Below are 22,844 nucleotides of genomic sequence, written 5' to 3' on the forward strand. Positions count from 1 at the left end.
TCCTAGCAAAAAAATTTGTGAATTCTCCCCATTTACTAACTCTTCTCTCAAGGGAAGTAAAACAGTTGTTAAAAAAAACTAATTTCTTTTGCAAAAATGTATTTTATTTTCTGACTATAGAAAGCATCACAATTGAACTGCTTGTGAAAGCTTCTGTGCATTACCTGTATAGTCCCAAAACTATGGTAAATCTTCTTCTTTTATGCCTGATTTCCCCCAGATTTAATTTTTTGATGGTGTTTTGCTGGTGTACACGTAATGACTAGCTCTTTCTCATCTTCCAGAGATCTATCGTATTGTTTCCCAGAAGCAAATGTCTGACAGACGTGAAAACGATATGTCTCCAAGCAACAATGTGGTTCCCATTCATGTCCCTCCAACCACTGAAAACAAACCAAAGATGCAGTGCTGCCAGAATATATAGAATTGTTCATTCTTTCCTAAAAGGCTGTGTATATTCCCCAGGTCCAAGATTTAAATATATTTGTAATTCTCGTGGTTACTTTCTTCCGTTTAGTTACTGCTTATTCCTTCTGAATTTCTCCATGTCTTAAACACTTTGATTTCAGTGTTTATAAATCTATTGCTTCTATGTGGCTGCAGTATTTTCCCTGGTTCAGTAAATTGTTTGGAACTGAACTGATCTCTTTCCAACATGATGCCCGCTAGTCAGAGCACAAACACCTTTAGTGAGCACTTGAAGATGTTATTCTGCTCCTTGCAAAACAATTACTGTCAGGTTAACTAGGAAAATATCTCTGGGCAGGATAATCTTTCCTTGTCTTAAGATGTTGTATACTGCATCTAAAGCTTGATGAAATGCCCGTTGCTCTGAAGTGCAATTTTAATGTAAGTTAAATGTTTTTGGCTACATCTTCAGATTGTCAAGTTGAGGATTTTTTTAATAGAATATTATGGGGGAGAAAAGAGAATTTCTTGTGAACAAGCAGCAGGGTTCTTGCTACCTGTGAATGAGCTTTTGTGGTTTGGCACCTGCTGCAGAGGAGGTTAAGTGAGGCAGAGCTGCTGGGAGGCTGGCCGGGGAGACGCTGGTGGGACTCCATTTGAGGTGCCTCTTGTGAAGAAAGCAAAAGCGCAAGCTGTGTGACTGATGAAGGGTGACTCAAACAGTGGAACTTGCAGCATGTTTTTGTGCTGCCCAAGACTTGGCCTCCACAGTGCTGGTGGTATCAGGATTTGAGGATGCCTTTTTTTCTTTCATGGTGCACAGACTTGAAGAGTGTTGTCACATATTACATATCACATTTATTAATACATGCCACATATATTAATATAGTCAAATCCTTGAGTTGATGAATCAATAACTTCCACAACCTGGTTTTAGTTTTCAGTTCTGTTTCATCCGGCATTTTAAAATTATTCCAGTGGTTTGGTGTATGTTCTTTAACAAAAACATCTGGAGTAGTTTCCTTACTGGATGTGTTTCTTCTGTGGTCTGTCGCTCCGTACAAATCATCTGTTCGATTAGCTTGTTCAGGGATACATGAACTGTGCCTTCTGCCACTGCACTCACTGCGTATCACTCAGTACGTGCTATTCCCAAACAACGTGTCATTAAGATTTGGGGGCTATAGGCACTGAATTTCTACAATATTTAAAAGAACTGTTTGTTGTATAAATGCCTACAGTTATTTATACAATTATAGGGAAGTAATTGATTGTAGGGGATGTTTCTCAAACTCTGATATGACCCACTTGGAACATCCAAATCTGGGTAGGCACTACCAGCTGCGTTTCGTACCCAACCTTTCTGTCTTGCGGTGCTCATGATGTGTAAGGCACACGGAAGGCATTGCTGTAGTCGGTCACTTGTTTGTTTTTTTAATCCATTTCTCCTCCTAGTATTAGTTCTGAAGATGCTGTTTTGATCTGTTTGTAAATTACTTTGTATTTTATGCATGTACTGTACCTTGATTCATTATTTTTTTAGATTGATTTAAAATATATTCATCTATGATTCTAATAAAGAATTACAGGGGACGACTCAGTATGGTGTTGGGTGCACTTTTTGGGAGAACTGGGATTTGACCTGGTGGTTTTTACTTGAAGCTAGTAAGGCTCTTGGAACAGCCTCTAAGAAGATGCTAAGTGGAAGTAGCCCCAGAAAAGGAACTGAAAGGGTTGTGTAATGCAGTTGCCTTCTTCGCTCAGACCAGGTCTGCAGCTTTTTGGGGCTGCTGCAGTTCATAGTGACAGTTTGGCAGCTTCAGGAAGCTTTTACGCTCTGAAAAGCCTGTGGGTTTGCTATAGTCAAACCTCTGAATAGCTTTTACAAACCCGTTTGTTTTGTCCCCGCATTGCCACCAGTAAGAAAATCCTGTGGGACAGCAAACTACTGCCTTCTACTGCAAATGGTTTAAGCTTTTTGATCCCACGTTGGTGTCCTGCTGAAGAAGTGCACCAGCGAGCGTTGTGCATGGTGTCCCTGGCAGCCTCTTGGCTGCCTGCTGCAGGCAGCAGTTGCCCACAGAGCACCTGGGGCAGCACTGGTGGCTCTGGGGGCAAAGGCAATTTAGGGCCTTTTAGCATCGCAGGAGAGTCTGAGGATGAGGTGTAAGACTGGGCCCTTACTTACTGTGGGAGCTGTTCTCACAGCACTTTCTCTGGCCAGACTGGAGCCTATTTTGGAATTAACCAAGTTACTGCAGCAGCCAAGTTCCAAATTTGTCAACTGGAAACGCAGGATGAGTTTCACTTCACTTCCTTTTCTGATTCATGTAAGCAGGCAGCTTGACTCAGCTGTCACGTCAGGTTTGGAGTTTGCATGGTTTTATGCAAGACACTTCCTTCTGCAGCAAATGCCACTGCAACGAAGCCCGCGGGAGCACAAATTGCTGTCTGAGGCTGAGGCTGCCCCTGTCCCACGCAGAGTATGCATGTGTGCACGTGCTTCTTTCACCTTCTAACAGTGCTGTGTTTAAGTCCTGGGCAGCTGTGAAATGGCTGCGGGTGCTGTTAGACGAAGTAAGAACTCTAAATTATTTTTTTTTTTTTACTGTCAAACCTTTAAAACTGATAATCATAAAACAGGTCTTAGACAGGAATGCTGTGCAAAATCTGATTTTGTACTTATGAACTGCTGCAACATGGAACATGAAATTCTCATGCAATAGTTTGTATAGCCTTCATAGCTATTGACTTCTAAAGCAAAATCAGATGATGTATGTACAGAGATGTAACTTCCTACCTATTAAAGCCTTTGTCTCGTGGTCTGTGGTTTCGTACTGCTTTTTCCTGACTAAGCACTGCAGTGCTGTGGCAGTGGATCTGGCTGGCCTGGGGCTGAGTGACACTCCTGGGACAAAAAGGTACTTCACAAAGTGCTTTGGGAGAGACAGTGCAAGACTTTATTCTGTCTGAACACTGACCCAACTGGGTATTGTTCCCGTTCAGCTGCTGATTAATCATTCTCTTCTGTAATTGGCATTACTTCTGTACTGAAGTGTCTCTTCTCTACTAACAGAAGACGACTGATTATAACAGATACTGCTTTTGGGCCCTCAAATGAGCTTTTGGAGTTTCTGGGAACTCTGTATAATGCTGCAAAATTGGCTTTTGCCAAAAGCTTTTGCTATCATTTACATATTTGAAAGTCCCAACCTTAACACTTAGGAAGCTGTTCAGCGAGCATCAGTGGTTCTTGTGTTTGATGGGAGTTGAGGTTCTGACTCTTAAGCAGGAAGGACATGGAATTGTTCTGATTTAAAGACATTTTTATTAAGCTAGAATTACTTATTCTATCAGTTCAAACCTGATGGATTTCCAGCCTTAAATAGCTTATTGAGTGTGGCTTGTCAAATAAGAAGATTACATGCTGGGCTTTAGTTAACAAGATTTTTAGAAATACGAAGCACAGATACTGAAAAAGCTTCAACATGTAGCAGTCCGCTGCATTGCCTGGGAGTCGTTAATCCTGAAGGTGTTTCTGCTGCAAATCTGTGCTCGTGATTTATTGGTTAGGCTCCCTAGGAGTGCTGTCAGACCTGCTGAGACGGCTGTTGTGTGTCCTGCCTCCTCGCTGCTGGGCGCAGTAGGGTAACTGCGCTGGCCTGTATCCTCCAGTGTGTCCACCTGAAGGCACAAGAACCCGCTGGCAGCACAGAGCACTGTCGCGACATGCACTGAAGTGTATCACATGAAAATCAGAGAGAGACTTGGTGTTGGTTTTCGCCCCAGATTGCTCTTTGTAGGTGTGTGGGAGCTTCTCCGGCGGGGTTTGTGCATCGCTAGGGTCTCTTGCTCAGACCCGCTAAGGTTAAACTGCTGAAGAATTGTGAGAAAGATATGTACAGAGCCAGTTACGTTTTGTTTTAAAGGTAGGCCTTACTTGAAATGAACTCCAAATTACAGTCTGAATTACAGCATTGTGTTTTCTGAGAAATCCTGCAACTTCTGGCTTGTAAGCCTGATGCCTGTGGGGTTTTTTGTTGAGGGGGACAGCCCGTTCATGACCAGCCCCATCACCTGGAGAGCTTGGTCCTGAACACAGGCTGGAAGGTTTAATCTGCAAATGAGTTCGTTTGAGAAATACACATTGAGAGAAATTAAATTTATTTTGTACAAGGTAGGATACCTTTGCACAGTGAACAAATATATTACAAATCTGTCTTGCCTTAAAAAAGTATTGCCATTTTGATGCCTATTTCTTAAGCTAATGCTAATATACAAGAAGGTACTTTTTTTGTTGGTTTTGTTTGTTTGTTTTTTCCTGTTAAGCTCTATGCACGTCATTGCATTTGGTTTGAAAATCCAGCTTTGAAAAAAACAACACCAAACTGAGCACATCTCTGCTCTCTGGAGTCTCATCGCAAACTTTACAGTGATACACAAACATTGGTCAGGCCGGCAGCTGGGACTGCTTGTGCTAGGTGTTAAGGTAGGTCTTTAACAAGACTATTCCATATCAAACTGCCTTTCTCTTGATATTTTTGAGGTAAGTCTTTCTATTCGTGTACATAAAATATATTCCTACTGGCCCTACAAAATAATTGCCTACTTACATCTCAAATAAGGCTTTCCTGGAAAATAAAATTACTATTGCTGATCAGTCATTGCCCCCATGCACACATGCAGCATTCATGTAACTACTTAGGCATTATCCTGCAACACAAAAATCTGCTGCTCTGGAAGCCTGGGGGATCTCTGGGCTCAGCTTGGCTGTCTTGCTGCTAAACTCTTGCTTTGCACAGGGGCGTTCAGAGCCAACCTGACCACCCAGCGAGGTCCTGGGTCCTCCAGCAGTGCGGTGCCGGGGCTCCCCACGCCCTGACGCGAGCGTGTTGCGGCAGGGTGGCCAGGGGTGCTGTGCAGGCTGCCGGCGGCTTGGTACTGCTGTGCCAGGGGCTTCGATCCCCGAGGCAAGGGCTGAGCCCCTCCGTGGGGACACGGGCTGGGCCCCACCAGGGTGCTCCAAGTGATCCGATGCCTGGTGTGACTCGGAGCCAGGATCAAGCTGCTGCCTCTGAGCTGGAAGGCTCCTCTTACCAGTCCCCTAGACCAGCAGGTTACACGAGTGATCATGCTTTGAGCAACTGCTTGGTGCTGGTTTCATTTTCTTCTACTTCCGTCAGACTGGCGAATGTGCAACAGAATTTTTTTTTTTATATTTAAGAGGCAATCAACTTGCTACTTCCATGTTTGCCTAATAAAATTACATACTTAGAATCAGTACTATTTCATGCTCAAAATCTACAAGGAACTGCTTAACGGCAAATATTCTACTTTCTAGGTCAATAAAGATTACAAAAAAAAAAAAGCATGGTGGCTTAGTCCAAAACTATACCATGAGCCAACCCCTTGATAATTACTTCACAAACAGCTGCTGAAAAAGAAAACCCAGTTTCAGCTCAATTTAATGACATTTCAGGTAGAATCATCAACGGATAAAGTTGCACTACATGGTAATGCATATCAAATTAAAGGGTGTCATAAATGGCATGCTGTTAAGTGAATCATGATGAGATGGTTTGTAGAGATGGTCTAGAGAAGCTGACGTGTCTTAGCTTTAGGAAAGGAAACCAAACCAGGTTTAGTCTGTGCAAACCTGCAGCATCCCAGGGAAGAAAATGAAGGTGCATCGGTTTACACTGCCTGACAAATCTGTAGATTTATCTAATAAAATAGAAGGTGTATAAGGAAAATTAAAGCCTATCTGTGCCAGTCAAAGTACCGTACAGCTTGTTAAAAGTGTGGTAAGCTGGGTGTGAGACTCATTGTTGAAACTGAAGTCATTAGCAAAGATCAGTGGACATTTGCCGAGACATGTTACGTTTTAAAAACCGCACAGAATGTCTCTGTGTTAATATTCCTCTACTCAAATACCCTGGTACTGAATATAAAGATGAACATCTCAGTGCTAATTACCAAGCATGATCTGCACAGGTTGCACATGGTGATGGCAGTAAATGAGGTTTCCAGACAGTGAAATGACAAGTTTCCCTGCTTTCGTTCAGAAAAATGTCTATTTCCATGACAAAGATGGTGAAATACATTCCAGTGTATTCCTAGTCACCTTGTTCCTAACAGTAAAAGGTTTCTTGATGCAGTTGGTAGACATGTACATCTGTAAGTCCTTCTACTTAGCATGTTTTTGTGTTTTATTTTACAGCAAAGCCAGGGTTAGAATACATGCCACGGAGAGTTTTTGCCTGGAGCATGTAGACACCTTCCTGGGGTGACGTACTCCAGTCACACGTGGAGGAGGTTCTCGTTAGTTCCTGTTACCCATATAAAAATGTCTTTATAAATAACATCATGCAGCAGCAGTTGGCCCAAGCTGATGTTGTGTTACGTTATGTCCTTGCATAAGACAGTCTGAAGTCCTGTCAGCATCCTGCAGCACAGAAAAGGATTGTCTTCTCTTTTGCTTCCTCAAAGTCTGTGTTTGCAGCACAGTGCACCAGTGAAGTTCATCCCTTTAAGACTGCTTGTCCCAAGATGGCCCATGCGTCGGGCTGTGCCTTACGGGGAGGAGGTCATAGTGACTAGGAATGTGACTGTTCCTAGGCAGGTCGTATGGATTTTGGAGGTAACTGGCACTCCGACCACGGGCGTCTTGGACCACGCTGACAGTGGGCTCTGGGGAAGCAAGGAAAACGGGTTACAGTAACTAGCAGTGCTCCCCAAACTAGTTAGTCTACTCATGTGTTTTGTCACAAGCACAGAACATCAGTTTCTCAAACCATCTTTTCCCCTTGCAGCTTTACTGGTAGCACATGAGGGAGCACATGGGGCAGACCAAGACCCAAGGGCAGGCAGTTCCAAAAGCCCTGAAGATAATGTCTTCAAAAGACCAACATGTCTGTGCTTTCAAAATCTTGCAGCTGGACTTTGCAGCAGTTTAAAACAAGAGCATAAAGAGGGGACTGCAGCCTTCCTCCACTGGGGCTGTAGGAGCAATTTGGTGCTGTACCATGCTCACATCCACCACCATTGCACAGGCCCCCGCCCAGGACTCAGGTCCCCAAATTGAACATGCTAATGCACAGGCCTTCTCCCCCAGCCTCCCTGCACCGTGCCAAGTCCATGCTACTTGTGTCAGGAAAGGGGAAAAAAACCCCAATCAGCATCTACAATAGATGCACCAACTGTTGGAAAAGACCTTCTGCCACCTGCCCTGCTTACCAACTTCATAGATGTTTTTATTGGCTGTCGATGAAGGTGGCATTTCTGAATATGGGGACTCCCTGTGACCAGGCGATTTCATTTCCACGTAGCTGCTCTCGGAGTGTTTGCATGTTAAAATGGGGGGGTCTTTAATGGTGGCATATGGGTTTTCGCTGCTGTTCAGAGAACAAGTGCTGGAGCTGCACACAGATTCTTTCATATAATCTGCAAAACAAGAGCGCAGTGGGAGTGTTAGAGTTGTTAGCTTGCTTAAGTTAGTTGCAGCTGAACCTCTGCAGGAAGGGTGGGGGGACCGGGGGCAGGGGGTAAGGAAGATCCTTGAAGCATCCAGCACAGACACCCAACGCTTGTGCTCTGGGTGTGTCCAGACCATTGCATCCACAACTCACTAGCAGGAAAGAAATAAAAACCTGCTCAATACTGAAGGTTTTGCTGTAAAAGGTTCGAGTTGTCATTTACTGCAATATTTAATTTGAGGTGGTAGTCCTTTCCCTCCCTCCCCCTAATTCCCAAGGAGCTACATTTTAGTCCCGCTCCTCCTGCCCCACCGATCCGCAGACTCCTGCACGTGGCCGTGGTGAGTCGGCTCTGCAAGCAGGACCTTCTGCTGGTACTTGGCCTGCTGGGCCAGCTACAGGGTTACTGTCCCAGGGGCTTTAGTCAACATCAAATGCCATGTGTTTGAATGCAAAACATTTCCAGTAGGCTTTAGAACTGCAGCAGTGCAGCATATGTGCCTATGTCCTCCAAGCACTCCTGTTTCTGGGGCTATCCAGCACCAGGAGAAACCTACTTCTTCATATTCCCTCTGCCATTAAGACCGTGAGGAGGCTGCTTCTGCTAGTGGGGAACACTTGGGTTTCCGCAGGGGGGACAAGCCTCTACTGGAGCCTTGCTTTGCTTTGCTTCCCCACCCCACCCCATTGCTGTAGACATCTACTGCTCCTCTCCCCTAGGCTGGAGAAAACAGGAGATGGTGACGGAGGAGGTGCTACATGGGGAGAACAAGCTTGGCATGAGAGTTGTAACCACCGGTCTCCCCTGTCGGTGACCCTGGCTGGGGTATGCCAGCCTGCTGCAAGGTACAGTGCCAGTCTTGCTTTAAAAATAATAAAAAAAAAACAATAGAGAATAAATAGGTCTTAACATTGACATTCAAGAACGTGCCATTGCTGCTGTGTGCATCCTGCTGGGCAGTGCCATTAATTTAGAATTAGAGCGATGCAATGAAAGATGAGGCATTTTCTTGTGCTGGGTTACAGTACAAAGGCAGATCCTGGTATATATGAAATACTCCCGGTGAAATAGCGGGACTTGCAAAATAGCTGCAATCCCAGCTGCCCCCGCTATCTAGTATGGGAGACAAAAAGAGAAATTCAGGTTAAGAAATAGACAGACAACAAGATATCGCTTCTCCTTTACAAACTTCGTCTCTGTGCCTATCCGCCCCGTCCTGCTAACTCACTTGTGAGGTTTGCTTCACTCTGTGGTGCAATGCTCCCTCCATCAGCTCTGGGGTTGTGTCTGTGTGTGTGTGTGTCCATCAGCCCCCGCGCCCAGTGTCCTTCATCTTGGCTCAGCTGGGGGATAGCACTGAGCAGGCATCAGGCTGCAAGCTATTGCATTTCTGTCCTCCAATTTCAGTGGTATGAGAAAATCATTAGAGTCCTCAGCTCTGAGGGTTCGTGAAACCAGCCTGATAGGAAGCTCTGCTGCAAAGCAACCAGCTGGACCATGCTGGGACCATCAGGGACATGAGGCCTGGCAGAGGCCCTGGCACCAGTGCAATGTTTAATTAGTAATAAAGTTAAGAAAGTCCTCATCTGACTTCAGCCTGGGTGAGATTAACAATGCCTTTGCTTCAAAGTGAAACGCATCTGTTCTGGTACATCACAGGAGCCAGGAACCAAAGCAACACAAATATTACCCAGCTGTTGGCATCAGGGTTTGGCCCTCCAGCTTTACCAACCCCATCCCAGTACAGGCAAGTCAGTGAAAAGCTGTCCCATCCTGTCCTTCTAATGACTGATGGAGCGACCCTGCAAGTCCAATGGCTTCCACACATAAGAGAGCTCTCTGTTAATAGCTTTTGCTACGTATATGGCTTAAATTAAGGTGCCACACAGCCTAGGATCCATTAGTGTTTAAAGGTGAGGAGACAATAGATAAAGACTAACAAATCCCGTAATAAAAATCTTTAGGCTAAAAATATCTGTGCTATACAGACTGGGCCCCATTCTTCAGTCACTGGGAAGGTTGTACATAGGTGAACTGTCTCATGCGGGCAAGGAACTGAAAGCTCCCAGCGCTGCCCAAGCTGACGCCAGTGCAGGAGCACTCACTGCTCCAGGGACAGAGCTCCGATGAGGGGCAGAGACTCAGCCCTGAGGCTTTTAGTTCATTCTTAGCAAAAAAAACCCCTCAGCTTCACCTGCCAGCAAGTTACAGCTTCTGGTGCCTACTAGGAATATGCAGTGCTCGTCAGGAGAGCCTGGGCAGCCCTTAATAAGCCAGCTCTAAATTCTGGGGCAAGAGGACAGGAAGACTGTCACAAATTTGCTTCTGAGCAGATGCTTACGGGGGTGAAAGGCAGGAGTTCAGAAAAGTGGGCAGCGTGAATAGGTCCATGTGGCTTTCAGACCCTGCGAGGACAAGAGGGCAAAGCGAGCTCCATGTGGGAGCGTGGGGTTGCCGGCACCCCAAGAGTCCACTACAAAGCACTCCCTGTCAGCACCATGGCTGGGAGGGAACAAATCAAAACAGAGCTGGGGTTTGATTCATAAAATGTAGATTATAAAAGACTGCTGGCTACTACAGGGAAAATCAGGGGGAAGCGTGAGAAGTCCTGCTCCTGCTGTGCTGTAGCACGCAGGTAAATAGCTGTGTGGGTCAGCGCTGGTTTGTTTATGGAAGTGGGCACATCAGAGCTGGCATAGGCAAAAATCCCAGCACATCATATATTTTATTAAGTCCAGCTCAGCTACTTTTATCTTCCTAAGCTAAAATTCACCTGTACTGCTGCTAGAGCTGACACTGCCTCCCAGGCAGGTGTCCCTCAGGCTGTAGCCACAGCACCGGCCCTTCCCTTCCCAGGGAAGACCAGCGAAATACCACTTGGGCTGCCCAGACTCATTTGGCCTCCCCCAGGAATTGCCTCTTCCCAGAAGATATTGAGAAACAGCACGCCTAAGAGCCAATTCCCGCTGACGCAAATGGGAACTCTGTGTCTAGCTAGGGATTAGACCCTTCGCTCTAGATACAATATAATTTATGGAGCACCAGCGTATGTTTGGTAACGTGCTATACACCAGGGAGTCATTAGCCCACAAGACACATTATGCGCAAGATCGCAGAGAGTTAACTCTAAAGGATGTGGAAGTGTCTCAGTTACTTTTTTACTAAGGTAATTTGGGGATAATTAAAAAGTCTGGCATCAATTGTCAAATTTCATTTCATGAATTAATTTACTCCAGAACAAATGTATTTAGAAATTCTCAGCCCATTCACCCTGTGGGCCATGTGTGAGCTCTGGCGGTGCTGCCTTGTCATCCTCCCATGTACCCACAGGGTCGAGCTCTCATGGAAGCGCAAAGCTCAGCCCGACCTGTGGCATTGCCACCAGCAGTGCTGGCACTCGCTGTAAGCAAGTGTAAGCTGATCAGCTGGACGCACTAGAGAAATATGGGGAATATGCTCTAATTTCGAAGTCCCCGTCTTCTGTGTTGCCTGGATACCAATCACCAGACCTTTGAAGGAGGTTTTATTTTTGTTACCAGGGTCTGGAAATGTACTTGTCCCTCCCACAGACCGGGTTCCTCTCTTTTGCCCTGAATATCCTCTGGCATACTAATGACAAGCCTCAGTACCTACTGCCACGTTTGAAGTGCTAAGGAAATATGATGTACACAGGTAAAACATGCTCTCCTACTATTTAATCACGTTTATGGATGTCATTCAGTGTAGCGTGCCTTTCTGGCTGCTTTCATTATCCTGGCTAACCTTTGCTGCTGCTAGGACAGTAACATAGCAATAGCTTCTTGCTGCTTTTCAGAGGGTCACACAGTTGTGGGGACACATTCCTGTAGAACAAACAAATGAACCACACTGAACCAAGCCCCCAGTTCCTGAGGTAAATGCATTAGTGTTTCTAACTCCTTGGATTTTGCTGGCTATCGTGCAAAGCACAGGGGTTCTTTCCTTAAAATGTTAGTGCCTGAGGTCACATTATTCCACCAGTGCAACAGCATTCATTTAAAAAAAAAAAAACCCACCCTAAAAAATAGAGAAGGACTCAGCTGCAAGGAGAAGCTTGGAAATACTATCACTGAACACCATGCACAGGAAAGAAACTGCTCTGAAAACCTTGTGACTGTTCAACCACTGTCACCACATGCCGCGGGGCTCAGAGCCGGCATCGCGGCATCCATCCCCTCGCTGCCCCGAAGGGTTCCTGCTGCTTTCCAGCGCAAGGAGCTGTCAGACACTGCGACGTGAGCTGGGCTTGTCTGTGGGTGACCCTGGCAAACACAAACTGGCCATGCCTGACCCCCCGGCCTCCACTAGCAGCACAGCCACTGCGTTTCTAGTGGCAGTTTGCAAAAGGGACATCCCTCTCCTGGCTGCCCTGCTCTGTGGACAGCCTCCAGCCAGGCCAGCACGGAGCCTGGGCTGTGGAGCTGGGGGCTCTGGTCTCCTCAGAGGAGAAATGGGGGAAGCAGGTGACTGACCAGGTCCACCACAGCATGAACTCAGCCTCAAGCCACAGGACCCCCATGCCCCTTTCTGGCAGTGTATCCCATGCAATGCTCTGAGCTGGGGTCCGGAGCACCAAAGCGGATTTTCAGCTGCAGGGCAGGCTTTCTGCAGTTAGACCTAGCAGACACTGATGGGAAAAGACATCATCTTTAAAGTGCGTAAAAGTACATAAAAGCAAAGCACCTGCCTGCCAAGCCTTTTTGCTGACAGAATCCAAATTTTGGGACTGGGAGTTTCTTTTATCTGAATGACCCAGCTTAGCAGATGCTTTCTCTCCATCTTTTGGATGAATTTGGCTAGTCAGGGCCAACACAAGACCTGGCAGGGTGAGGAGTGCTGCGCACTGAGCATCGGGCACGTCACTCAGCTCCTAGTAGGAGACTCATCTGGGACTGGAGTGCCCATACTGCTGCCAGAGCCCCAGGGCTGCCTGAACCCAGAAACTGACCTTCAGACTGGACTGTCAGAAAACTTTAGCCATCCAAAGGCAGATGCTTCTGAGAAATCTCTGCTGCAAACTACCTGCAGGTTAGCTACCCAAAATCCCTGGGAAGTCAGGTGTGTTCCTGTGTCGCCGGCACTCTGCCCTTGCCAGTGCCAGCCATGCCTGTCCGCAGCAGCTGAGCAGCCACAAAGAACACGGCCTTTTCTGACGTGGCTTCTAGGTCTGATTTTTCAACTCATAAGGAGATAAACATGTAAAGAAGATGGCTCACATCCTATATAATAAACAAAATATGTAGCAGCAAAAAATACATTTCACAATTCGCTGTTACTGTAGTTCTTTTTCTCTCATTCACACTGGTACCCCGCTCTCTGTGTGACTGTGTCTATGGATAGGAATTCCTACTGTATGTATGTTTAAAGCAGTTTGTAAACACAGTAATTTAGTTTAAACTGATCTTGAAATGAATAGTTCTATGTAAAGAGAACAACTAGCTAGGCTATAGTAAGATTTTTTTTTTCTGAAAAAGAGAATCATTGAGGTAGCTGAAACCAGTGGATTGAGACAAATATACATACATAATCCTTTTAATATTTTAAATTTAGCTTTATTGAGAAAGACTTGGTGACAGATTATTGGTTTCCTTTGGTGATTCTGTGTGGTAAGGTGATGTTTTTGTAAATATTATATCACTTTATTTTGTAAACAGCAGCTATGAAATGATTAGCATTCTCTAGGCCTGGCTATAAGCTGGTCATTGCTTTTCGTGTGGACTAGCTTTCAATATTCCTTGTTAGTTCAGATAAAGGTCTTGCTCTGTAACACCTCAGCCATAGCAGACCAGTGGGTGTCTTGAAACCAGCTCTGTGTGAAGGTACCATTTTCCCCATTACTCAGCCAATACCAGCTCAAGGACATTATGGAAAGAGGCTGTGCAGTGTTTAACTCCTCGGCTGATGGAGGGACATTCCCAGCTGGTGTGTACAGACACAACACCCTCAAATTCTGATCAAGGATCTCAGCCTGAAACCTGCCTATTCCGAATGAGTCAGAGTCCTCGCTCCAGCTTCTGGACCGCAAGTTCAGCGTGCCAAACCCCAGCCCCGTCAGTCGGGAGCTTGTGGGGACCACTGTGCCAAGTGGTCTCGTAGTCCATACATAACTGGAATATTTTGAATGTAAACCTGGAGGACAACTGAAATCTAAAATCATTGGGCCTTGTGCTCATGACTCATCTATGATCCCTTTTTAGAACTGCCCTGGAGTCAATGCCCATTAATTGCTTCATGCCAGCGTGACTGGTTAATGTACTGAGTGAGGTCTTTTCTCAAGCTCTGCTATAAATCTCTCTCAGCAAAGGCCATATAGCAGGGTCAGCTTGTTTTCTAGTGGCTTTGTTTAAGCTCAGGATGGCTAAGAGCCTTACAGAGCCACAACTTAGCAGGCAAATGCACCAGTCTGTCATCAGCAACTGCCGCCAGAAAGCCCTTGTAGGATGGCTAATAAGTCCTAAAAGAGCTTCCCCTGGCCAGACAGCTCCACCTGCACCTCCTGTCCCTGCAGCAAAGCCCTGCCTTTTTGTCTTAAGCTGCTTTGCCGAGGCAGGAGCCTACGGCCTTGTAAAGACTTGCATCCATAATTCATGGGCCCCAGTCATCTGGCTCGGAGTCAAGAGTGCTGCCAGCTGGGCCACGCAGGCATATTTTGTAGGTAATTGCTCTGTCCCTTTCTGTCTCTGCATGGCCACTCTCCCGGGTGCTCAGGTGTCCTATCTCACCTCTTCTACGACACCCTCCTCAAACTCTTTGCCAGGGTGACTGCAGGCACTGGATACCATACCTTTGAAGCTTTTTTCCATTATGTATGTGTTCTGACGTCTATCCATCCCACAAGCACCTGCATAAAAATGATATATAATGGAAAACAAATAAATATTTATGTAAATTGGATTGCTTTGACTACTGAGCAGCATATATTCTTTCCTCTAAATTGTACATCAAGGCCCCCATTTAGGGAGGCTCTTAAGCACATCCTCAGCTGTAAGCATGCACTCAGCTTCAGTGGGGATTCTGTGCACACCTAAAATTATGCATATGCTTAAGAGCTGCCCTGGAAGGGAGGGCTTTCCTGAAGCAGGGTACTGCTCATTACCAAGAACAGCTACCCGTCAGGAGAACAGAAAAAAAAAATAATCTGCCGACACGTTCATTACTGAAACACTGGACTGGATCAGTAAAAGAAGCCTAAAACATATCCTTTCAAATTTGAGTCTTCAGGTTATGTTACATTACTCTGTGACTAATTTTAGGCTTTGTTTCATTCGTGGATAGTATGTTTTTTAATTCACAGTCTTAGATGCTAAGGTGTGTACAATCTTTCTAGATTACCTAATGTGACTTTGCTTATAAATTCAATACAGTTCAATAACTGATGTGACAATTGTCCCTAAGTGACTACAGTGGTCTGAAAATGCAGCAACTGAGAGCAGAGAGGTGATAGCAAAGAATTCTGCCTTATGCAACTCCATAAGAACTTGCTGTTCCTTACAGAAGCAGAGATAGAAGGGGATGGGAAGCTTTTCCATCTTCACTACTGCACATTATCCTAGATATCAATCAAATGGAAAATCTAATGTAAGCCTTTAAATCTTTTTAACTATAGAGTCTGATATTTCTTATTGACTAGCAAAATCAACACAAATTTGGTTACTGAGATAGAAATGTTTTTGTGGCTTATGGGATTCCCAATCAAGTAACTAAGTTAAGCTGGTAAAAGAGCCCTGCAAACAGCATGTCCCAGAGGTCTCCCAGCTATTTGTCCTTGCATGTCTCCCTGCTCTCTACAGAAAAAGCTGCCACCACCACTGGCAATGCCGTACCAGTCCCTTTATCACCACAGCTTTGTTTTTTTGGTAAATAAGGAAAATCACTAAATTAGACAATAAATGTGTTACTGGCACATCAAAGACAACCCCCTTTGATTCTCAGTGCCCATCCCAGAGCACAGGAGAAGGGCTGGTGGTACACCACAGGCTCTCTATGATGGGGCTCTTTCCATTCTGGCCAAAAGTGACACCCCCAAACCACCTGAGCACTTCCTGCTTTGTTTTCCACCACTCGTCCTGAGCCAATTCCCAGACTCACCCCCTGAAAGAAGATGCAGGGGGCAAGGCTGACTGGGCAGTTTGGGCATAGTGGGGAAGCTCTTTCACATAATGGTATTAGCGGTGTGCTTTTTTTCTCTTCTGTATTGTGCTAGGGCAGAGTCCTGATGGAAGAGGCTGGACCCCTTGGCTCACATCCACAGGGCTGGTGCTCTCTTTCCCAGTAGCTGTGCTCCCAAAGGCCATCCCTGGTGATCACAGGTCCTCGTGCCAGGGCTGAGCATGCTTCCAGGGGCAGGAATGCCCAAGCAGTATTTGGGCCAGCTTCATAGGCAAACATGCAGGGTGCCTCGGGTAAGAAGCAGTCACACCACACAGAGCAAGGCTGGCATGTAAGAAGCTGGTGAGCACCCAGCCAGGCTTACAGGGTGAAAGGGCCGGTACCCATGAAGAGAGAGCAGTGGCAGGGAAGTGAAGCAGACCCAGGCTGACCCATGGGGAGGTGCATTGGACACAGCATTGCTCATGTGGTGCAACAGCAACACTGGAAGAGCCTTGGGCTTCAGAAGATGGGGATGAGTAACTTTGCTCAGGACTATGACCTGGTCCTTCCCAGTATCTTTAAAATATCACCAGCCATGTCAGAGTTAGAGACAAAGCAAGCAGCAAAAAACACAAGAGTGATCCTGTAGGACAGTGGCCTCATAACTGCTGGGGACTAATGAGACGATGGTTAGAATAAGGACCATTATTCAAGTGACTTATCGAAACACAGGTTACCCAGGGAATGGTTTGCTGTGCTCACTGCGCAGTCCGTCCTCGTACAAGAATGTTGCATCTGTTCTGAGCATCCTCATCAGATCTTTACAGAAGTGTTCCCATTGCAACTGTAAAGACCTGAACAAAGGCTGGAGCCTTGGGGCTACAGCAATATCAGCCAGCACTTTTGGTGGCTCAGAGGGGAAGGACTCTACCTTCTGAGCATATTTCCTCAGCTCGGCTCCACGTGAGCTCCTGCCAGTCCTACTGGAAATGTCAGGCACATCTGGAAGGGCTTCTGCGGCAGCAGAGATCACTGTGCTTGCTCTGAGTAAGCCCAAACTTGCTGTGAGACCCCCCCCGGAGGGCAGGCTGCTGTATTAATGCAGGGCTTGTCTGGGTGAACCTGACTTCTGGTTCTGAGTCAGGTAACAGGCAGTCCTTGCCCACACTAAGCTGCAAAATAGCACATTGCCACGCCTGACCTCAGTTCTCTCTCACTCCAGTGTAGCTGTAGAAAACTCAGAAACCTTCTTATAGGAGGATGGCTAAGAATACACCGGGTGGGATACACCAGGAAAGATACAGGTAGGGTTGGTGCTGCCTTGGGAGGGCTACATGACGCCTCAAAGCCCTTCCCAACCTACTCCCTGTAATTCTGCCTTTAGTCTTTTATGTCTGTTATAATTCTGTGGGGTTTATGACCCATTTTTGTGTATTCATTGCAGTCCTGAGAAGGTGAATGAATGATGGATGGATGCATTATTTTTTAAACTGCAAAAGTAGTGAATGTGGAAAAGCCCTAAACAGGCCAGGAATCTAGCACTTCAGGAAAGTCTAGGTTTAAGTTTGAAGATAAATTGTCTGCTGGGGTGAAATCAGAGTCTCAGCTGGAAATATTTTTCCTCACCTCTTGGCTTTAAGGGAAATGCAAAGTCAGCTCTGAGTCAAACTTTGTGGCTTTGGTCCTCTGGAATAAAAGCAGCTTTGAGTCACTCAAGATGTGCTGCAAATCACACTTTAGTCTCTGCCTTGAGGACTGCTGTTAAAAAAACATTACAGATAAAACCATTTTTGTCTGCAGCCCGCTGTGCCCTGCACTCAAGCTAATGAGCATAACAACCTTTTCTGATCTCAGTAGGTGGTTTAGGACTTTTGACCTGCTTTGGAATAGGAGCTGGAAGCTGGACTCTGCAATTGCTTAATGAAGACTGGACTAGAGCAAGAGAGATTAGTCACAGGGCAAACAAGTCTGGTTCTGCAACAAGAGACAGCGAATAGAAAATGCAAAGACAACCCATTCCTTGAACCTAGTAGGACTAGGCTGTGTTGAACAGGTACTGACACACAGCAAGTGACAAAGCCGCCTCTTCCTGGCACCACAGAGTCCCCAAACTCTGATGTCAAGAACATGTCCATGAGGATTACTTGTGCAAATGTGCTCATTACTAGACTCCAACTCCATTTAACAGATATGGTTATCTCTCTGACAAAGCCTGGTATTTGAAGCTCACAAGCAAACGTGCCAGCAGTAAAACCACAGGCTTTGTTCTGCTCCTTGTATTTCCCAGTTGGAAAAAGCACAAATCTGGCAACCTAAGTCCTGCAAAACAGGCAAAATACCTGTAGTCTAGTAAGATCCACTGTATGTGTATGTACAGTAGATATACATAGGTTTACTTCTCTATATATAGTATATATGCATAGACTTGCATACACATATGTAAGATTCATGTTTTTCTACACAATGTCTTCCTGTTAGGCTCAAAGAGAGCCCCATTGATATCAGAGGGAACACACACATTGACTTAGATATAGGAGTTAAAATTGGGTCCTCTGTTAAGACTAAATAGTTTTTCTTAGCATCACGTATAGCTAACAGCCTCTGGCCCCCCCGACCCACACTCTTCCCAGGAAGCTGGTGCTGGGTCAGGCTGATTCACTCTCACGCTTCCTTGCCATGTTTGTTCTATCATCTCCTTGATCTGTGCTGCTGTGGCACTGTGTAGGACATGCATCTGAAATAAGGACCATGGTGGACTCTGAAATGGGCTGTTCCTTTGGCCCTGAGCCCTCTCGGTATGAACAGCCCTTTCTCTGCTCCCTCAGAGACCATCTTTCTTTCTTTCTGTTTCCAAATAAAATGTCTGAGAAATGACTCCTGACTCAGCAAAGGCCAATGATGCAAACTGTGAGCAATGAAAAGGTGTTTTCTAAAGCTGTAAAACTGCAGCCTGCGAGAGTGAGGAGAGCAAAGAGGGGCTAATTAAAGCACTCACATGCCCATTACCTGTGGGGTTGCCTTTATGAGATACACAAGCAAATAGAAAGTACATGGTATTTCCAGAAAGCCTTCTGTTGATCCTCTTTTAGACACAGATATAGAGATACATTGCTTGGAAGTGAGGAGCTGTGGTGCCAAGCTCACAGAAAAGGGCATGATACCATCAATCAGCTGAGCAGTAGTGCTCTGCTTCTGCTAGGAACAGTCTCCTGGCTTTTCTTGAGCTGCCAGCCGCTGCTCCTGCATAAGGCAGCACCTTCTCCTTGGGAGTAGCTGCTTCTCCTGCTCTCCCTGCGCTGTGAGATCAAAGTGGGGGTCTAAGCCTGGATCCAGTGTGGTATCGAGAAGCAAGGTTTTCCCCATCGGAAGAGTCCCTGAATCCTTATATTCACTCTGAGTACAGCCATGACCCTGAAAAGTGATGGTATGCTACAGTTGAAAATACAAAAGGTGTCAGCCGGGGACAGGCCTGGACAGCATCCAACTTTGAGCACAGTATTTGATCAGAAATGTGTTTCATAGGTCAAAAAAAAAAAAAAGGGGGGGGGGAATTAAGAAAACTCCTCATGGTTGCAGGTTTTAGAAGATTAGTGTCCGAGTTAATTTTCACATGGATATTCTTACAATTTCCTTTCCCCCAACTATAATTTGTATTTATGACACTTGCAATTTCTAACAAGCCTACAGACATTTTTGTGAGCCTGATGCTCTTTCTCATCTGGTTGGTCCAAAGAGCCTATCCTTTGGGACCACTGCCTCAGCTTGAGGAGTCACTGGCTGAAGAAAAAGGGAGGTGACCAGAAGCGTTGAGGGGTTTCCATCCATTCCAAACTTCTCTTCAATTTCCCTTTAAGTCTTCTTCCCTGCCTCTAGCTCACTTACACATCTGCTCTCTATAACATTTCACAACAGAGGAGTTGTCCACTGCTATTTTAACTATTTTTAATTGAATCCAGCCATGCACAATGCTTGGCTGCTATTGCAACCCATGAGCTGGACCATCTGTGTCATAAAAACCAAGGCTCATAGTGGGATGAGAAGGTGGTACACCTCTTTAACTCTTTGGTACTTCCATGCATGATGCAGCTTAAAGGTCAAGATCCCCTATGAGACCTTATTAGGCTTCACTTATATTTTATGTTTACAATTCAAAATGGAAGTTTTTAACTTTCTTCTGAAATTTGCACAGGTAAATGGAATCTGCAGCTTTTCTTGCATAAAAGTAATACCATGAAAACATTTTACAGTTTCATGTAAAAATGGCCTTGATCTGAGCAAGAATTCAACATTTTAAAAGTTAGCATAAGCAAGCATTAGTCTTCATACTGAAAGGGAAGAAGAAAATATCTCATATTTATTAATTAGTGTGAAAAAGACATCTTGAAAGAAACAAAAAAAAAAAAAAAAAAAAGGAAAAAAGTATCTGGGATGCAAAATGCCTTGGAAAAAATTGTGACTGTTTTGCTGGAGATGACTTAGCTAAAGTATTTATCACTTCTACATCATTCTTACTGCAAAGAGATTTAGAATTGCTTCTGCTAGTAAAATAAAATGAATGAATGCAGGACAAATGTGGCACACAGGGCGTTCAGGGCACCACAAGATAAAACCAAATAAAGCTAGTAAGCAAAGCAGTTAAATGGTAAAAGTAACTTGATTTGAGGAGCATTTGGAAATCCTCACTTCCCCCAACTCTCCATGTTAAGTACAGATAAGCACAACAGCGGTTCTGCAGCTTATTATACAGAAGAAAACATTAATGGTTGATAATGATGGAAAAGGTTTTGCATTGAAGCTTGACAAGTTTGTGATTTTCCTGATGCAGGGAAGACTTGATCTTTGGAGGAGGGCATGGTTTGTGACCAAAAGAGCAGTGACAAGATGTGATGCCTGGTGGTGCCCTATGTTAATTCCTTTGCCACGTGAGCTGTGAGATAGTTGACCTTAAAAATCCCATAATACCACTTAATACTGCACTTTACCCCATACTGCAAATTTTCAGTGAGATATTAGTAATCCCAGTAAAGGAAAGAGCAAATGCTTTCTGCCACTGACAAGCTAAACTCCAAGTGCTCAGATAGGAAAACAAATAGCATACAAAGCACTAAATCTGGATAGGCTTTGAGATAAGACCTGCTAAAAACCCTGTTAAAACTGAAGCCAGGGAGAATAAACTCGGAAAGAGCGATTAAACTTCACTCTTGGCTTGTTTGCACTGGCTGGTTGTTCAAAATTGCCTGAAAAATGTCCACTGAATGATTAACTGGGAGATAACAGGGTGTATTGCAGGCTCCAGCTCCTGCCAGAGGCTCCAGAGTTTTATCAAGATGCCAGTATTTAGTGCTAAACTTTATTCAGCATGAAAAAAAAAAAAATCCTAAATTTGAATTTTTAATGTTCTAAGTTAGTCCTTAGAAAACATTTCTAGAGTAGATGATAGTGATTCAACCGAGCAACCTAGGAAGGGAGACTATAATGAATATTGACTCTGCTTTTCCAATCTGTGGTTTGTGGTAAAGGCACAATTTTCAATTCTCCATCTTTCACTACTGGCAATTCTGATTGTGAAATAAAGACACCACCAATATTCTTCATTATTGTTAATGCCTTTATGAAAGGCTGATTTGGATTTGGAATTGCTCTAAAGTCTACTAAAGTGATTAAACTGTTTAAAACTTACTGACCTAGTTCATTCAGATAGCTGTAGGGTCTCCAGTCTGCAGTTTCTCTGTCAAGGATTTTGTTACTGAGCTGTTCAAAAAGTATGATAATGGGTTAATGCTGAAATAAACAGACAGTTCCCACCCAAGACTTCAGCCCAATGATGTCACAAATAAAAATGGGAGATGACTATTACCTTGGCCTCACCATTTCAGTTCTTTATCTGTATGAATTTGACAGTTCACTAGCATTAGGGAAAATCACAAAGGAAAGTCACTTCACCAAGCAATGAACACAAGCATGCTGGAAAATACAAGAATTCCTTCAGTAACCAGTAATCACGACTCGAATGCCTGTGTACATGAAGTGACATGCCAGCAGTTTCAAACTGCTGAAGATGGATGGATCAAAACCACCTACATAAGCATGCAGACAGGAGCCGTTTGGGACAAAGGGGATTTGCTAATACATCTGTGTATTTAGTTAAAAGAGATGTAATGGCTACAAGATTTCTCTCAATTCAAGGAAAATAACATTGGCAATAATGAAGCATAAAGCCCTGGGCAGATGTGCCAGCACAAGCGGAGAGGAGTCCAGGGCTGCCATCCAGACACTACTGTTGGAAAAACACCTCTTGCAGTGTGGCAGCTGGGACCCCCGTGTGCCCAGGGTGCTGCTGGCTCCTGTGCCAGCGCGGCTGGAGAGGGGTGGCCGGGCAGAGCCTGCGCCGCCGGAGTGGTACCACCTGCAGAAGTTTGCTATTGTATTAAGCACGTGTCAATATGCTCTTGATTTTTTCTGCCATTTGTAGGATGGCAGAAAATGTAGCTCTCATTTGAGCTAGGTAATGCGCAACAACGTCAAGAGGCAAGCACAGCTTCTGCCTGAGGGATGGGGACTTTGGGGACCTGGAGTGAGCTCGCTGGAGCGTCTCTTTATGATGGTCAGTGGAAGGAGGGGGGCCGCCATTTTGGGGGTGCATAGCTCCACTAGGCTGGGGCACCACAGCAAAAGTGGCTCTACAAAGCATATGGTGACCAGTTGAGTCCTGGCAAGGAGGGTCTATGAATCACTGTAGTTGCTAAAGCTGCTGAGTTTTCCACATTTTTTCCTTGAAAGCTACACCTGCTGAAAGTACAGCTGGTCCTGTGGAAGTGTCAGTTCAAGAGCAAATCCCAACCCTGTTTCTG

General features: G+C 45.1%; 2 protein-coding genes across 12 annotated transcripts in view; one reads left to right on the plus strand and one right to left on the minus strand.

The window, feature by feature from the left end:
- The window catches only part of RAB11A (RAB11A, member RAS oncogene family), a 38,591-nt gene extending 16,907 nt beyond the window's left edge, over nucleotides 1-21,684 (plus strand). For 5 of the 8 annotated variants that reach the window (XM_049811560.1, XM_049811561.1, XM_049811562.1 and 2 more), the window contains one exon: nucleotides 285-2,008. In XM_049811560.1, coding sequence (XP_049667517.1) covers nucleotides 285-424 — 140 coding nt within the window. In that variant the 3' untranslated portion in view covers nucleotides 425-2,008. Of the gene's footprint in view, nucleotides 1-284; nucleotides 2,009-4,737; nucleotides 6,594-8,603; nucleotides 8,730-11,423; nucleotides 11,557-17,215 lie in introns of those variants that run through there. The other 3 variants (XR_007507397.1, XR_007507398.1, XM_049811565.1) reach the window with 3 other exon arrangements.
- The window catches only part of MEGF11 (multiple EGF like domains 11), a 217,280-nt gene continuing 201,068 nt past the window's right edge, over nucleotides 6,633-22,844 (minus strand). The window contains exons 22-25 of one of the 4 annotated variants that reach the window (XM_049811556.1): nucleotides 21,678-21,744; nucleotides 14,687-14,743; nucleotides 7,645-7,851; nucleotides 6,633-7,098 (exon numbers count right to left, since the gene is read on the minus strand). In XM_049811556.1, the coding sequence (XP_049667513.1) occupies nucleotides 6,938-7,098; nucleotides 7,645-7,851; nucleotides 14,687-14,743; nucleotides 21,678-21,744 (492 nt within the window). In that variant the 3' untranslated portion in view covers nucleotides 6,633-6,937. Of the gene's footprint in view, nucleotides 7,099-7,644; nucleotides 7,852-8,764; nucleotides 8,998-14,686; nucleotides 14,744-21,677; nucleotides 21,745-22,844 lie in introns of those variants that run through there. The other 3 variants (XM_049811557.1, XM_049811558.1, XM_049811559.1) reach the window with 3 other exon arrangements.

Source organism: Accipiter gentilis, chromosome 10 (genome assembly GCF_929443795.1).
Source record: "Accipiter gentilis chromosome 10, bAccGen1.1, whole genome shotgun sequence".
NCBI classification, from domain to species: Eukaryota; Metazoa; Chordata; class Aves; order Accipitriformes; family Accipitridae; genus Astur; species Astur gentilis.